The sequence below is a fragment of the Pleurodeles waltl genome, chromosome 7 (genome assembly GCF_031143425.1).
Source record: "Pleurodeles waltl isolate 20211129_DDA chromosome 7, aPleWal1.hap1.20221129, whole genome shotgun sequence".
Lineage (NCBI taxonomy): Eukaryota > Metazoa > Chordata > Amphibia > Caudata > Salamandridae > Pleurodeles > Pleurodeles waltl.
In genome coordinates, this window is record NC_090446.1 from 591,684,308 (window position 1) to 591,701,304 (window position 16,997).

General features: G+C 46.6%; 1 protein-coding gene across 2 annotated transcripts in view; it reads right to left on the bottom strand.

Annotated features, from left to right (window-relative positions):
• Positions 1–16,997, bottom strand: part of KDM3B (lysine demethylase 3B) — an 892,876-nt gene that overhangs the window by 386,137 nt on the left and 489,742 nt on the right. For both annotated transcript variants that reach the window (XM_069244431.1, XM_069244432.1), the window contains exon 15: positions 16,397–16,653. In XM_069244431.1, the coding sequence (XP_069100532.1) occupies positions 16,397–16,653 (257 nt within the window). The remainder of the gene's footprint in view (positions 1–16,396; positions 16,654–16,997) is intronic.

Genomic DNA, 16,997 nt, shown 5'->3' on the forward strand with positions numbered 1-16,997 from the left:
TTGTAGAGGGTTTGTATGACCTGATCTGTGTGGTGTGAACACTTTGTCAGTGAGTTGGTCTTGATTAGCCAATCGTTTTGATACGGGAATTCATGTATTTGCTGCCTTCTGATGTGTGCAGCTACTACTGCTAGGCATTTTGTAAAGACTCTTGGTGCGGTTGCTATACCGAACGGCAATACTTTGAATTGGTAATGTATTCCTTTGAATACGAACCTTAGGTATTTCCTGTGCGAGGGATGTACCGGTATGTGGAAATATGCGTCTTTGAGATCTAAGGTTGTCATGTAGTCTTGTTGCTTTAGCAATGGTAACACTTCTTGTAGCGTGACCATGTGAAAGTGTTCTGATTTGATGTAGGTGTTTAGTGTTCTGAGATCTAGGATTGGTCTCAGTGTTTTGTCCTTTTTTGGTATTAGAAAGTACAGTGAGTAAACTCCTGTGATTATTTGTGTACCTGGTACCAGTTCTATTGCGTTCTTTTGTAGTAATGCTTGAACTTCTATTTCCAGAAGGTCTGAATGCTGTTTTGATATATTCTGTGTTTTTGGTGGTATATTTGGAGGGATTTGGAGAAATTCTATGCAATAACCATGTTGGATAATTGCTAAGACCCAAGTGTCTGTTGTTATTTCCTCCCAAGATTGGTAATACTGACTTATTCTTCCCCCCACTGGTGTTGTGTGGAGGGGATGAGTGACCTGTGAGTCACTGTTTGGTTGCAGGTGTTTTTGGGCTTTGAAATTTTCCCCTGTTTCTAGGGAATTTTCCTCCTCTGTACTGGCCTCGAAAGCCTCACCTTTGGTACTGTCCCTGGTAGGTAGATGGTGTGGAGTGTGAGGTACTGGCTTGTGCGGCCTGACCCCGAAACCCCCCTCTGAAGGTTGTTTTGCGGAAGGTGCCGAAAGTGCCTCTGCCCTGCGGGGAATAGAGTGCGCCCATGGCCTTGGCAGTGTCAGTGTCCTTTTTTAGCTTCTCAATTGCCGTGTCCACTTCAGGTCCGAACAATTGTTGCTCATTGAATGGCATATTGAGCACCGCTTGCTGTATCTCCGGTTTAAAGCCAGATGTTCGTAACCACGCGTGCCTTCTTATGGTTACTGCTGTGTTAATTGTTCTTGCAGCTGTGTCAGCTGCATCCATAGAGGAGCGTATTTGGTTATTGGAGATATTTTGTCCCTCCTCAACCACCTGTTTCGCCCTTTTTTGTAAATCCTTGGGTAGATGCTCGATGAGGTGCTGCATCTCGTCCCAATGGGCTCTATCATATCGCGCTAGGAGCGCTTGAGAGTTAGCGATGCGCCACTGGTTTGCAGCTTGTACTGCGACCCTTTTTCCGGCTGCGTCGAACTTGCGGCTTTCTTTATCCGGAGGTGGTGCATCGCCTGACGTGTGAGAGTTGGCTCTCTTGCGAGCTGCCCCTACTACAACCGAATCTGGTGGGAGTTGTGAGGTGATGAAAGCAGGGTCTGTGGGCGGTGCTTTGTATTTCTTTTCCACCCTTGGTGTTATTGCTCTACTCTTGACAGGCTCTTTGAAGATTTGCTTTGCGTGCCTTAGCATTCCTGGGAGCATAGGCAGGCTCTGGTAGGTGCTATGGGTGGAGGAGAGGGTGTTGAAAAGGAAGTCATCCTCGACAGGTTCCGAGTGTAGCGACACGTTATGGAACTCTGCTGCCCTAGCTACCACCTGTGAATACGCTGTTCTGTCCTCTGGTGGTGAGGGCTTGGTAGGATACGCCTCCGGACTGTTGTCTGACACTGGGGCGTCGTATAGGTCCCAAGCGTCCTGGTCATCTTGGTTCATGGTGGTGTGAGCCGGTGAGTGTGACGGAGTCTGTGCTGGTGATATGTAAGTTACAGGTGGAGGAGAGGGTGGCGGAGTTACCTTCTTCACCACTTTTGTTTGTGGTGCTTGTTCCTGTATTTGGAACTCAAGTCTCCTTTTTCTCCCAATAGGGGGAAGGGTGCTGATCTTCCCTGTTCCACTCTGTATAAAGATCCGCTTTTGAGTGTGGTCTACTTCAGTGGACTGTAACTCTTCCTTGAATCTATGTTTGCGCAATTGAGAGGACAGTGATTGCTCCTCTGAATATGAGCTGGTTGTTTGCTCGGTTGCCGGTCGTTTCGGCACCGAAACTATGTCCTTACTCGTTTTCGGCTCCGAGGTGACTTTTCTCTTTTTTGGAGTCGAAACTTCTCGGCGTCGATCCTCCTCGGTGCCGCTGTCTCTGTGTCGAGCAGCTTCAGCTCCGATGTCTCGGCGTTGATCTTTGTCGGCAGCACTTTCTCGGTCCCGAGATTGCTGTGTGCCTGTGTCTCGACCCGAGTCGGACGATCTCGGCACTAGTTCGGCCTTTTTCGGTGCCGATGGGCGGTCACCGACTTTATGGGTTGAGCCATGGCCTGTTGGCAGTGGCGTCCCCTGGGCCTTGTCTGTTTTCTTGTGTGCTGGCTTCGACGTCTTACTCACTGTTTCGTGGACGTCGAATTCCTCCGAGTCCGATTCATGGATAGAGAAGGCTTCCTCTTCTTCTCCTTGTTCCTCGAACTCTCGGTGTCCTGTCGGCGTGGACGCCATCTGTAATCTTCTGGCTCGCCGGTCACGGAGCGTTTTTCGGGATCGAAACGCGCGACAGGCCTCACAAGTTTCTTCCTTGTGCTCGGGCGACAGGCACAGGTTACAGACCAAATGTTGGTCTGTATATGGGTATTTGTTGTGGCATTTAGGGCAGAATCGGAACGGGGTCCGTTCCATGAGCCTCGATGTTACACGCGGTCGGGCCGACCAGGCCCCGACGGGGGATCGAAATTACCCCGAAGGGCTACCGGAGCTCTTCACGATTCGATTCGGTGTCGATTCTATCTAGTCCGATCCCGAATGCAACAATACCGACGTAAATTTTCCGAATTTCTAACTATCTTTCCGTTCCGAACCCGGACCGAAAAGGAACACGTCCGAACCCGATGGCGGAAAGAAAACAATTGAAGATGGAGTCGACGCCCATGCGCAATGGAAGCAAAGGAGGAGGAGTCCCTCGGTCTCGTGACTCGAAAGACTTCTTCGAAGAAAAACAACTTGTAACACTCCGACCCAACACCAGATGGCGGGCTATGCACAACATGTGTATCTGCAGCTACACATGCCATCGAACAAAGCGTTACCGAAGGTAAGTAACTTGCTCTTCTGATGGATACAACTACCTGTGGATTCCTCACCTAATGAATAGAGTCCCAAAGCAGTACCGCCTCAGAGGTGGGTGTCTGACTGATCATACCAAGAAATCCCACAGCACAGACCGCGCAAAATGGCCATCCCTCCTCACCTCAGAGTCCAAGCAATAATGCTTTACAAAGGTGTGGAGGGACGCCCAAGTCGCAGCCTTACAAATGTCTGCCACCAGAACACCTCTAGCCAGGGCCGACGTGGCCGACTTAGCCCTGGTGGAATGGGCTCTTATACCATCATGATGAACTTTCTTTGCTAATGAATAACAGATCTTAATTCAAAGAACCACCCACCTGGACAGTGTTCGTTTGTGGATGGTCTTCCCCTTCCTCTTCCCCACGTATCCGACAAAGAGTTGGTCATCCAAGCAGAACTCTCTCGTCCTGTCTATGTAAAAACTCAAGGCCCTCCTTGGGTCCAGTCGATGGAGCCTCTCCTCCTCCTTAGATGGATGTGGAGGAGGATAGAATGACGAGAGAGTGATAGACTGCCCCAAATGAAAAGGAGTTACTACCTTGGGGAGGGAAAGCCACCCTGGTCCTCAGCACCACTTTGTCCGCATGAAAGGTAGTAAAAGGAGGGTGAACACAAAAAGCCTGAAGCTCACTTACACGCCTAGCAGACGTGATGGCCATAAGAAAAACAGTCTTTAGGACAAAAAATCTCAAAGGGCAAGAACGTAGCGGCTCAAAAGGTGAACCTATCTAAAAGGTTAAAACCAGATTTAAATCCCACTGGGGCATAAAAAACGGAGTGGGAGGAAACCTATTGGTAAGCCCCTTCAAAAACCTCAATACTAAAGGGGATTTGAACAAAGAGGGTTGATCAGGCAGGCATAAGAAGGCTGAGAGAGCCGAAAGATAGCCTTTGACAGTAGCGACAACGTAGCCTTGCTGTGCCAAGGACAACGCAAACATCAATATGTCCGACAAATGGGCACTTAAGGGAATAATTTGCCTCTCTCCACGGCAAGCAACGAATTTAGCCCATTTGCTCGCATAGACAGATTTGGTGGAGTGTCGCCTGGCCGATAAAATAACGTCCACCAGATCCGGCGGGATAGAAAAAGAACTCAGATTGCCCCGTTCAATCTCCAGGCATGAAGGTGCAGGATCTGGAGGTGGGGGTGTAGAACCTGCCCATGAGACTGCAAGAGGAGGTCTGCCCTGTAAGGGAGACGGAGCCAAGGGCACAGTGAGAGTTGGAGAAGGTCGGTGTACCACACCCTTCATGCCCAATCCGGAGCTATTACGATGACTTGGTCCTGGTCTTGGCGCATCTTCCTCAGAACCCGAGGAATCAAAGGTACAGGGGGAAACGCGTAAATAACTGGCCGTTCCAGGACATCTGAAACGCGTCCCCCAACGCTTGCTGCACCGGATACTGGAGGCTGCAGAACGATGGGCAGTGCGCGTTCTCCCGAGTGGCAAATAGGTCTACCTGGGGAAATCCCCACATCCCAAAGATGTAAAGGACCAGATCTGGATGAAGACGCCACTTGTGATCGGCCGAGAGGAGCTGACTTAGACTGTCCGCATGCACGTTTTGAACCCCGGCCAGATGGTTTGCTATTGAGCAATTCCGATGGTCCCGTGCCCAGGACCAGAGCCGCAGAACCTCTCTGCAGAGAAGGTGCAAGCCTACTCCTCCCTGCTTGTTGATGTACCACATCGCGGTCGTGTTGTCCCTCAAGACTTGAACTGACTGTCCTCGAAGGGAAGGGAGGAAGGCCTTGAGAGCCAAACGTATAGCCCGCAATTCCAGCAGATTGATATGAAACATCTGCTCCACTGGAGACCAACGACCTTTGATCTCCAGGTCCCCCAGATGAGCTCCCCACCCCAGAGTGGAAGCATCCGTTATCACCGTGGCCACTGGAGGTGGTAGTGAAAAAGGCCTTCCTTGAGAAAGGTTGCCGTCCACAGACCACCATCGTAGATCCGCTCCAGTGTCTCTGGAGATCTTTATCGACTCGGCGAGACCCCCTTTGTGCTGAAACCACTGCCTGAGGAGGCACCACTGAAGAGCCCTCATGTGCCAGCGTGCATGAGTGACCAACAGAATGCAAGAGGCGAACAGACCGAGCAGACAAATGACCTTGAGGACTGGAACAACCGCTCCCTCTCGAAACATTGGAATCAACACCTGAATGTCCTGAATCCGCTGTGGCGGAGGAAAGGCTCGATTCAATGTTGTGTCCAGTACTGCCCCTATGAACAGGAGGCATTGAGAGGGCTCCAGGTGAGACCTGGGCACGTTTATCGAAAAGCCCAGACTGAACAACAACTGGGTTGTCATCTGCAGGTGATGCAGCACGAGCTACGGAGACTTGGCTTTGATCAACCAATCGTCCAGGTGAGGGAAGACTGCTATTCCCTCCCTCCTGAGATTTGCTGCAACCACTGCCATCACCTTCGTGAAAACTCGAGGCGAGGAAGTAAGACCAAAAGGAAGGACCGCAAACTGGTAGTGTTGCGACCCCACCACAAACCGGAGATACTTCCTGTGTGACTTGAGAATGGGAATATGGAAATAAGCAACCTGAAAGTCGACAGACACCATCCAATCCTCCTTGTTCAACGCCATAAGCACCTGTGCTAGAGTCAACATTTTGAATTTCTCCTGTTTGAGGAACCAATTCAAAACCCTCAGGTCCAGGATAGGTCTCAAACGTCCATCCTTTTTGGGGATCAGAAAATACCTTGAATAACATCCCTGACCCCTCTCCTGCTCTGGAACCAAATCCACTAAACCTTTTGACAATAGGGATAGAACCTCCTTTTCTAACAACAGGAGATGGTCTTCTGAACAAAAGGAAAGACGGGGAGGGAAGGGAGGAGGAATCTCCCGAAAGGGAAGGGCATAGCCTTTCCTCACCATACTGATGACCCAGGAGTCTGATGTGATCGACTCCCACATGGGAAGAAAAAGAGACAACCTTCCCCCTACAGGAGATACATAGGACGCAATGGTTAGAGGACTAGGGCTGCTTCCCCTGCTGCAGCCCCCCCGAGAGAGAGAGGAAGAGGCAGTATGCTGCTGTTGGGTGCCCCCTGTAGTGTGGACTCTACCCCGCCCACTAAAAGATCTGTAAGGGAGACTGGCCTGTCTGCTGCGATTTTCCATGAAAGGACGCCCCTTGTCCAAACACCCTAAGATGTCTAAACGATCTAAAAGGGGTTGAAACAGCTTGCAGGCCCAAGGACTTCGCCGTTGACCTACACTCTTTGAAGTGCTCCAACGCAGAGTAAGCCTTAGTGCCAAATAACTTATTGCCATCAAAGGACAAGTCTAACAGAGTGGCTTGGACATCCAAAGAGAACCCAGACGTACGTAACCAAGCATGACGTCTGGTAGCGATGGATGTTCCCATGGCTCTAGCATCCGAGTCTGTGGTGTCCAGTCCTGATTGTATGACCTGCGTCGCCACAGCCTGGGCATCCGTAAGGAGTCCTTGCAAGTCTGGGGCATATCAGGCAACGCCCCTTTAGCTGCATCCATAACAGCATGAATGTATCTACCCAGGATACATGTGGCATTTGCTGACTTAAGCGCCATGCTGCAGGACGAGAAAACCTTCTTTGCAGACTGCTCCATCCTTTTGGACTCCCTGTCAGATGGCACACCAGGGAAGGAGCCAGGAGCAGACCGCGATGAACAAGACGCCTGTACCACCAGACTCTCCGGAGACTGGTGTTTCGAAAGGAACTCAGGGTCCCCTGGAGCTGATCTATACCTTCTGGCCACCGACCTGTTCACCGCTGATGAAGAAACAGGCTTTTTCCAAACCTCGACGATGGGATCCATGAGAGCTTCATTAAAAGGCAGCAATGGATCTGCAACAGCAGTGGCAGAATGTAGCACCTCCGTCAGAATATTTGTCTTGACCTGGGCAACAGGAAGCGGGAGTTCTAAGAAATCAGCAGCCTTTCTTATGACAGAATGAAACGAGGCGGCCTCCTCTGTAAACTCCCCTGGTGAGGCTAAATCCCATTCCGGGGAAGTATCTAACCCACCGGCAGTGTCTAACCCCTGAAAGTCACCCAGGGGAACCACAATCTCCCCTTCCTCAAGGAGCTGTCTCTGGTACTCTCGTTCCTCCAACAATCTCAGGGCCTTCCTTCGGGAACGCAACTTTGCCTCCAGCCCCGGCGTCGACAAAGAGTTGACCGACGTCGAAGAGAGGTGTCGAGAAGCTGTCACCATTCGATCTCCAGACCCATCCGACGCGGGAGATGGGTCCATCGGCGCCGTGGACAGCTGATCTCCACCCATCGATGCCATCTGACTTCGGGGCGCCTCCATCTGGATAGACACCGGCGTCGAAGGTCTTTCTACCGGCGCCGACGGCTGCACAACCGGTACCGGACTAGCGTCCCCTACCGGACAGAATGGCATGAACGGCGTTGGTCTATAAGGAGCCGGCGTGCCTAAATTAAATGCCAAGGGACCAGTGGGGCCAGCCGGCGCACCACCACCCGGCGCCATGCTCTGAAACATGGCATTAAGGAATGCCGCTGGATCCGATCCCAGACCCTGGACATCCGGATGCGCCCGAGAAGACCGAAGACTCCGAGGCTCCACCACCTCAAAGACCAACGGCGCCGGAGAAGTCTGCGGAGTCGAAGGCTGAGGAGTCACCGTCAGGCTGACCTCCCATGACTTATGGCGCCGAGCAGATGGAGACCTCGAACGGCTCCCTCTGGAACGATGCTGGGAATCGTGATGGCGCCGATTCCTATGACTCTTCGCCAACTTCCCCGACGAAGATCTATGGTGACTCCTCTTCTCCTTTTTAGCCTTCGCTAAAAACAACTTGGCTTCACGCTCCTTAAGAGCCTTGGGGTTCATTTTCTGGCACAAACCACACTCCTGAACGTCGTGGTCCGAGCTTAGACACCATAGACAGTCATTATGCGGGTCAGTGACTGACATACGACCTCCGCATTCTCTGCAAGGCTTGAACCCTGACTTCTTCAGAGCAGACATTCTGAAAACACAAAGTATCCCTTTCAACAGCAAGCGACACAAGAGCTGAAGAAATAACCGTTATCGAAGGCACGGAAAAAAGGGAACTGATGTCAGCACGCCGGCCAGGACCTCTTATTGCCAAAATGACGTCAGACGGAGCTGCGTGGAGTCGGGCAATTGTGACATCCTCGCCGACGTGCAGGGCTGGAAAGAAGTTTCAGTTGAATGCTGCGCATTGGGGAGAATTCATTAGGTGAGGAATCCACAGGTAGTTGTATCAGAATCCAAATTACACCCCTCCTAAGTTTAAATAAAACGATTATAAATGTCCTGCAAATTTAAGATGATAAAGTTTGGTTTTCTTCTTGGGCAAAGTTTATTAATAAACCACTGATGATACAGAGTCCAGGAACAGAACATAGTATACAGTGAAAAAGCAGCAGCCCACTGAAAAAGTAATTTACAACAGCATTGGAAGGAATAAGGAACTAATAAAGCTGGAATGTGCACTGCGCTCACTTCAAATGTGTCCTACTGTCACATCAGTCAATGCTGGCAGTAAAGGGAATTACATGGCGTGTGAATGCCCACCCAATGAAAGAGCAAAATGCACTCACCCAAAGTGATGGTAACCAGCGGCTTAAGTAGGCTGACCCATTGACACATGCTGTGTGTGGATGTGGGTGGAGGCAAAATGGCAATGACAACTGTCCAATGGGTCAATAGAGGTGGCCTCCCCTGTACACATTAACTCTGAAGCTGCTTTTAAGCACACTTTTATATAGGGTTCAAAGTGTTCAGTGGGAAAGCTGGATCCTCAGTTTTTCTGTGGGACAGGACAACCAGAAATCGGTCGAGTGCCACAAAAAAGCCAGAAAAAACTGAATTGAATGTTGCACACTTTCCACTTTTGGTGCCACAAAACTTGCCAAATCCATGCCACAATATCCTATGGAGCCTGTCCTGAGATCCAAATGATGGATTTTCTCAAGCGATCATGTGGTGAAAAGAATGCCAGAAGAGTGATTTTCTGTCCTATAGGTAAGGAAGTCACAAACGTGGGCAGGAATCCCTCCCTAGTCCGAAGCACCACGATGTCCAGAAAATGGATGGTACATGGCTGCTTGACAGAGGACGCTTGTAACTCACTTACCCAATACGCTGATGTTATTGCTTTTAGACAAACTTCCTCGGGAAGAAGGTCAAATACAGTCAGCAGTCACTGCTCAATCTCCACTCAGAGGTGTAGAATGTGCAGGCCCAGCTGAAGAACCCTTCCCTGCTAATGTGATAACAGACCCTTCCTAAGTGGCATCCTGGTCAGGGGATAGATCCGTATGTCCATGATTTCTGGATACAACACTCTCCTCACCTAATTCAAAGCCACTAGAATGACTTAGGTCTGGTCATTCCTCATCATCCTCAGAACAGGACAGGAGAGGAAGAAGTATGAAGGAGTACAAGAGTCCAAAACTTTACTCTAACTGGAAGGCTTCCCCCAAGACACAACAGTGTTGGGCCCTCCAGCGCACGTTCTCTGCAATGCACAAAAGATCAAACCTACTGATGGATTACACCTTGTGGCACTTCGGGCTGTAAATGCCATTTTTGATCTCCTGGGCAACTCCGGCTGAGTTTGTCTGCCCTGGTGTTTAAAACTGCCACCAGGCGGTTGGTTAGCAGGGAGATGCCTGGCGGCTCAGCCAAATCCAGATATGGGAAGCCTCCCAGCAGAGGACCCAGGACCTCACTCCACCCAGTTTGTTGCAGTATCACATGGTGGTAGTGCTGTCTGTGAGAACCTAACCCTAGCTTCCTCTTGATGGAAGGGAGGAAGAAAGGACAGTCAGTGCAAGCTAACTGACTACAACAGACTGATGTGGAGGTGCGTCTCCACCAGAAGACAGAGGACTTTGCAACTATGACCCCCCCCCCCCCCCACCCCTACCCCCCAGCTGCCCAATGGTTTTAGCCCTCAAGTAAGCCAAGTTGCAGAGAAGAGACAGGCTACACTCTGCTTCAGAAAAATTCCTCCAGGAGGTATTAAGTGACTGCACTCATCAGAATTTCACTGCATGTTAAATTTGGGTTTGTTCTCTTATATATTAATTGCCATGACTTTGATGAACATTTAAAGAAATACGTCCTTTTTTCTTTTTTTTTTTTTACATGTTTGCTTTGTTAACTGAACTCCAAAAACTATTCATTTGGCACAGGTTTCAAATGCAAGCTCTACTGGTAGATGATTTTTTTTCCCAGCAGATTCAGATTTACTAGCGTTAACGATTAAAAGTTACTCATATTTTCATTGCTTGGAGGCAAACTATTTATAGCAGGTATTAAGTTCTATTTACCAACTATGTTCTGAAGACATGTTAAGTTAAATATTTTTGTAATGGGCTAAGTTTACTGTGGATACATGTAGCTGTAGACAAAATAACATAACTCTGCAAGCACCTGATGGTATTAAAAAAAAAAAAAAAAAAGAAGAAAACAAAAAACATGCCAGGATCAAGTTAACATTAAAAAGCAAAACAGCAGAACTGTAACAGAGTTTAAAAGATCAGACATACTGTCCTGTGTAAATCAGTGATGAGTAGACAGATATCAAGCTGATGCTGCTGAAGGTAATATGTGCAGGCTTTGCCCACAGGATCTCATCTTCTCTACAAGCCAGTCCATTTGTGGTGGCCGCAGCTGGCTGGTCTCAGCACCTGCATGCCTGCCTGAATTCACTGCTGCAAAGTTTTCCTCTTTATGGGTGTTTATAATTCACAGAGGCCACTCAATTAAGGAAATAAGAACAAGCTTTCAATGTTCGCTGCTAAATGGAGCACAAAGCTCAGGAGAGGATGCGGTCTAACGGCTAGAGATGTCAACCCTGGAGCTGGGAAACCGGGTTCAAGTATCAAAGTCGGAACAACACCCTGTGATTCTGGGTTTATCACTTAATCTCCCTTTGTCCGACTTGTCCTTGTGTAATACAACTAGTGGTCAGGTCAAGCGCTCCAATATCTTCGGATCGAGTTTGCGCTATATATGTTTAAAAACAAATCTCAACAGTCAAATAGTGATTCAAGCTAAAAGCCCTCTCTTGCGAAATTGCGACCTCACCCAGAAGTCTAGTCATTTTGCGTTTCACTGTTAGAGCCAGCACTTGTTGAACTGCTAGCTTGCAACCAAACTGGCATGGTTTGCTCTTGTACACACGTGTGTTTGTGGGGATGTTAGTCATCTTGGTTACATTCATTGCTCAGTGAGTTGGTACACTGACCAAGAGTTTCAAGTCCTCCCTTCTTCACTAGCAGCGACACTTTGCATGAGTGCTTAAAGCAGTTTGCATCCTATCCTGTGCCTTGCTTCCTAAAATGGTCTACCGGAAGTAATGACGTTGCCAAGGTACCTACAGCTGCCTTACTATACTCGATACAAGTCTTGACTCAGAGACCATCAGCTGCACCATGTGATGTGTTTCATGACTCTGAAAGCACATTACATTGGCTGATAGGCACCTAGGCCTTCTAGAATGTACTGGACTTGCTATCTTCCAGTCGCATATTTACACTTCACTCAGGCGCAAAAGCAATACTTCATAGTAATAGCTACATATTAACAAGACGAATCACTCCGTTATGACCAAAACTTTATAAGACTGATCGATTTCTACTAGGATCAGGCAGCAGCATGTTTGAACTCACTTCCATTTGACTGGCTGCTCACTTGACTTAGGCACTTTATCTACTTTTATATAGAGATTTTTTTTTTTTTTTTAACTTCTGCAACTGGAAAGTTAATCTGAAGCATACCTGTTACACTTTACCAACAGTTGAACATCATAAAAGTTATTCCAACATCTACACATCGTACCTCAAGCCTAGGTCTTCTAGCAGTGATCCTCTTATAACTGCAATTTCACATGATTTGACTGAAACTAAGATGATTGGCAAATCCAAAGAGTGCAAAACCATGCTGGTGTCTCCTCTTTCACCCAAAACGAGCAGACAGTCTCACTGCACTAACGCTGCTTCACTGCTGCCAGCTGCTTTGAAACTGCGGTTAAGTGCCCACGGCTTGTGCTAGTCCTATTATTGCCATCTTTTTAAGAGACTTCTCTTTTTTTTACTTCAATTATTAGTCATATCATTAATGCAGCTCTAGAATAAATATAAACATGATTGACGCATGTACAGATCATAAGGCCTAAAAATACAGGCTTTAGGTGGTCTTGTTTATTTTTGGACTGGGCGGAACATAAAAATACTAGCGGTGCTGATAGAAAACCAGGAAGGGGGCAACCCTAGTGGCCTCGTTTATTTATTTACTGTTTGGCTTTTTGTGTACATGCCACTTTAGCACAGTCAGTGATGCAGAAACCACGTGTTCTTTGAACATCCATTGGATGTTTTGGCAGGCAAACGACTAACGGCCAGATGAATCGCTACTACTTGCATTAATATGGCAATCACAGTTTTAATATGGCACCAGCCACCGGCAAGGTACTTGGCATGATCGTCTGGCTTCAGAGAATGCCTCTGGTAGGGCCTCCTGACCATACCTCTGGTCAGTTACAGCTCATCAGGGCTTTGGAGCACAGTTCCTAGGGTTTATTCAAGCATTTTATAACCACTGGCTTCCAAGGTAGTACAGGAGTTGTCTATGAACCTGGGTGGTTAACTACGTTACTCACAGGGATTCCCTATAATGGGTGATGAACAAGGCCTTGAAAAGGACCTACAAATGTTGGTTGTATATTGTCAGTGGGATGGAAGGATCACAGCTTTGAGATGCAAAGGTCTTTGATTGCAATCAACTCTTTTGGATAGCATCCTGCATTAAAGAAAATGTTTGTCTATGGTTGGTGAAAGAAAAAGTAATAATTTGTCTCATTGCTTTTAAACACGCTGCTGTGGAAAAGTCGATCCCACCAGCTGAATCCAATGAAACAGTTCTTTCAGGCAGTCCAGACATCTGTGGAGTATTGCTTGCAATTGGCAAAGCTGAACCCAACATTAAAAGAGCACCTTTGTATATGCACATCACTTCACTGAAGTATGAGCAAGTACCTTAAGTGGTTCTCACCCAACTTTTAAATGAACTGAATCAGATTTCCTCATGTTTGCTATAACTGTTGGTTGCAACTGCAACCATAAAATTCAGGTAAGTTTCCATTTGCCATTTTATAGTTCTTTATTTCTATTATTAGTCCTGTGAGGACTTTGTAAAATGGATGTGCTCCTTTTGCTGTATTTCCTATGCACTGCTTTTCATTGTTGTCACATTTTTGCCAGAAAAGCAACACAAAACCACCCCAAACATGAAAAGTCATGCCATCCTACATTTTTCATTTGTCTTGATTAAAAATAAACAACAGATATCAGTTGGCTATGTCAGGGAATAGGGATAGTCAAAACTTCAGACACGACAATTCATGATGTCTACGAAAGAGATGCTATGTCATTGAATGGAACCCAGGAATGGTTGAAGTGTGTTATCTGATGTTACAAATGACAGTTTGATGTACTCATTGGCTCCAATGTGGCTTCCTTCATCCTTTGAAAAAACGATTCTTTGTATTTGGGGCATCAATGAAGCAGCAATGGTCTCCATCATCAGGTGCCACTATTGTAAAATAACAGTAGAATAGAAAAAGAATAACTTTGTTTCTTCTTATTTTTACCTGGATACTTTGTCCTTTATGCTTATTCTTCTGAAGGGACTGCGGACGGGACTCAGAAAAAGCCTGGAGTTACCCAGAGCTAAGGAAAAGAAAAGACGACAAGGTACTTCAAAGACAGAAAGAACTTTATTAAAAAATTTTGTTGATTCATTTACTCCCTGCCTTCAATTGGACTCTGGAGCTCAAGAAATCACTGGCATGCAAGATGTTTTTCAGCTCGGAGTGCCATCAAGAACAGTGAGTGGTACAGACTGTTAAGCTCTCTTTGGAGGTCATTCAGGGATTAAACCCTGGCACTGTTGGGGTTATTCCTTGCCACAGCGCTGAAGCTCATTCAAAGTTGAACCCCGGAGGGAGCATCATCGGTGTGAGATCTGTGAAATCCTACGCATGCTTTTTGAACTGGGTGTGGGTCTTACTGAGGGGCTTGAAGAATGGGGTCCAAAGTCAGAATTGTTGCTGTTCACATTAATGATTCCATGCCAGTGGGTCTCTGGAATGACGGACTGGTAGCAACTTTCACAGTTCGAATAAGCCTTTTCAACATCTTCGTCACTTTGTCCAGATGGTGGCTTGGAAGAGCTGTGGACCAGCATTCTATAGTTCACCCACAACCTACCTAACTGGTGCTGGATAGCCTTTTTGCATCCAAAGACTTTCGTGCCAATAGGCAGCCTGGTCATGGTCCCCAGAGAGTTCGAGGTTACAATCCTGAAGTGGGTCCAACCATGGTAACTTGCCTTCCTCCACATAAGTCACTCTCATATGACCTTACTTCAAGATTCTCAGTCCAATTCTGCTTCGAAGCATTCAATGGTCCAATGTGCTCTTGATATGTTTAAAATGCCGTCCTGGAGTTTCACTATCAACGTTTTTGGCTTATGCAGTGCAAATGTACCAAAGCAATCAAAGATGTCCAAATCCAATGGTGAAAAAACAAAAATATACAGTGGAAACTTTGATATAGAATGCTCTGGGTTTTGAAGGAGGCATCACAGGTCCCCTTCAAACTTAAACCTTCTCTTTCAAGAAAACAATCTGCAACATTCCATCCCAATATCAGATGTTATGTGAGTGAACAGCAGGTGCTCTGCAGCAACACAGGCAAAAAACCTGTAGTTTAAGTTAAGGAACTTTAAACTCCACAATTGGATGATACATAGATTCACATGCCTGAATATAGATTAACAAAGCAATATTCATACCAAGTGTAGGTGGGAAACAGGCACTCTGTAAGTAAACAGGGTCGGAAGCAACTCCTCTCTCACACTGTTAACTGTGGACCGTGTACATCGAAGCAGTACCGCTTGACAAAGGAGGATGGTGTGCCCCAGGGTGTTGAACTACAGATATCTTTTATTGAAATGTTGACAAAAAGTTGCCATAAACCCCCTTTCCTCTGGTGGCACAAGCTATTAAAACTGATGTGTAGGTGTCTTTCCAACTAAACATAAGCCTTGATAATACAAGAGATAATCCAATGGGATATGCTTTGCTTTACCAATTTTTGCCCCCGATGCAAGGACCAAAGGCTATAAAATGCTAATCGCATTTACTTTCTGAAATTCTTCATCTTGTTCAAGTATAACTTTAAGGGGTTTTCGACATCAAGGGAGTTTAACACCCACTCTACTGGCAAAGCAGGTTGAGTATTTTTGAATAGTGGCGATCTGGGCACCACAGGGAATTGAAGAGCCCTCTCAAACTCTTTAAATAATCCTTGTTGAAAATAAAGATGCCTAACCTGGCCTCCATAGGATATTATCAAAATATGTACTTTTATAGAGGAAGATATCAATGTTCAGCAGCTGCTTGCAATTTGTTTGGAGTCATCTGGAATTTTTTCACTACAAAACAAGTTTGGTACTTTAGAGATGGGTGGCAGCAATAAAGTAAGCCTGTGGAATCTTGACTGTACAAAAGAACACATCACTATATCCACAACATTACTAGCTGATATTTCTCTATCCACAGCTACTTGTGCTTTCATAACCATGCTGACTAGTTGCATTTGTTAAGTCAGAGGTGTAGAGGAGGCACACCGAAATGACGGCTTCAGACAATAAAACTATATTCACTTCTTAAGTAACTTAAGCAAGGCCAGTACATCTACCAGCTCTGTCCCAGTCTCAAGGAGCTCAATCACACAAAAATAACAATCATTGTGACATCCTACACATAGTAACAGATCCTAGAAAACCAAATTCAACATTTTCATTGTATCCTGCTCTGTGTTTTGCTACTGTGCTACACCTGTCTAGTTAAACTTTTCCATCCTCATCTGGTATGTCAAGCAGTCATAGGTCATCACTGGAGGCATTCGGTACACAGACATGCCCTGGGTTGCAGCTACAGACATCTCTTACTGAGGATTGTTAGAACTACTAATAAACGTATGTTCAAATGTACCAGGCCGAATCCATCAAGCATACCACCATCCAACTTCAAACTTTGTTAAAAAAAAAAAAAAACTAATTGTCTGAACCATGAAAGACATAACGTATCACTGAGTCAACTCACCCCAGGGGCCGAAGAGAATACAGGCGGAAAAGGGATTCCAGATTCTGAAGATCCTTGAGGCAGTTTCCCTGGTCCACTGTGGAGAAGGTCACGCAAACTAGAGCCTTCTGATTTAGTGCCGGAGGCAGTGGGGCCCAACAGAAGGCTGTTAAACAATTTAGGTGCAGATGAGGAGCTCTTCAAACTGGAATTGAATAAATCCAATGCAAATGCAGTATTGGACTCTTTACCAAACACCGACTTTGTGGAGCCACTTTCTGCAGAAAACAATCAAGCAACAGTATGTTTTACACCCTGCAGACAATTAACATGCAAACATATCTTGACATTGAAGTTATTTTGGGATTCCCCACATTATTAGAAACAATGGTTAAATTTGGTTAGTTCTGCAGAAGAGAGTCCCGTCTCCCCCATCCCATCACCAACAGGCTGCAGACGGACATTCCAAGCTTGTAATTGAAACAACTCACTTGTGCAGACATAGTATTAGCTGTTTTGCACATTTTGTAAGGATTTGTCTCCTACTTAAAGAACTATGTTTGTGTGGATTTATTCAGGCTGTTACCAATATATATCAAACAGGGCTTACTCTTTCTTGTGG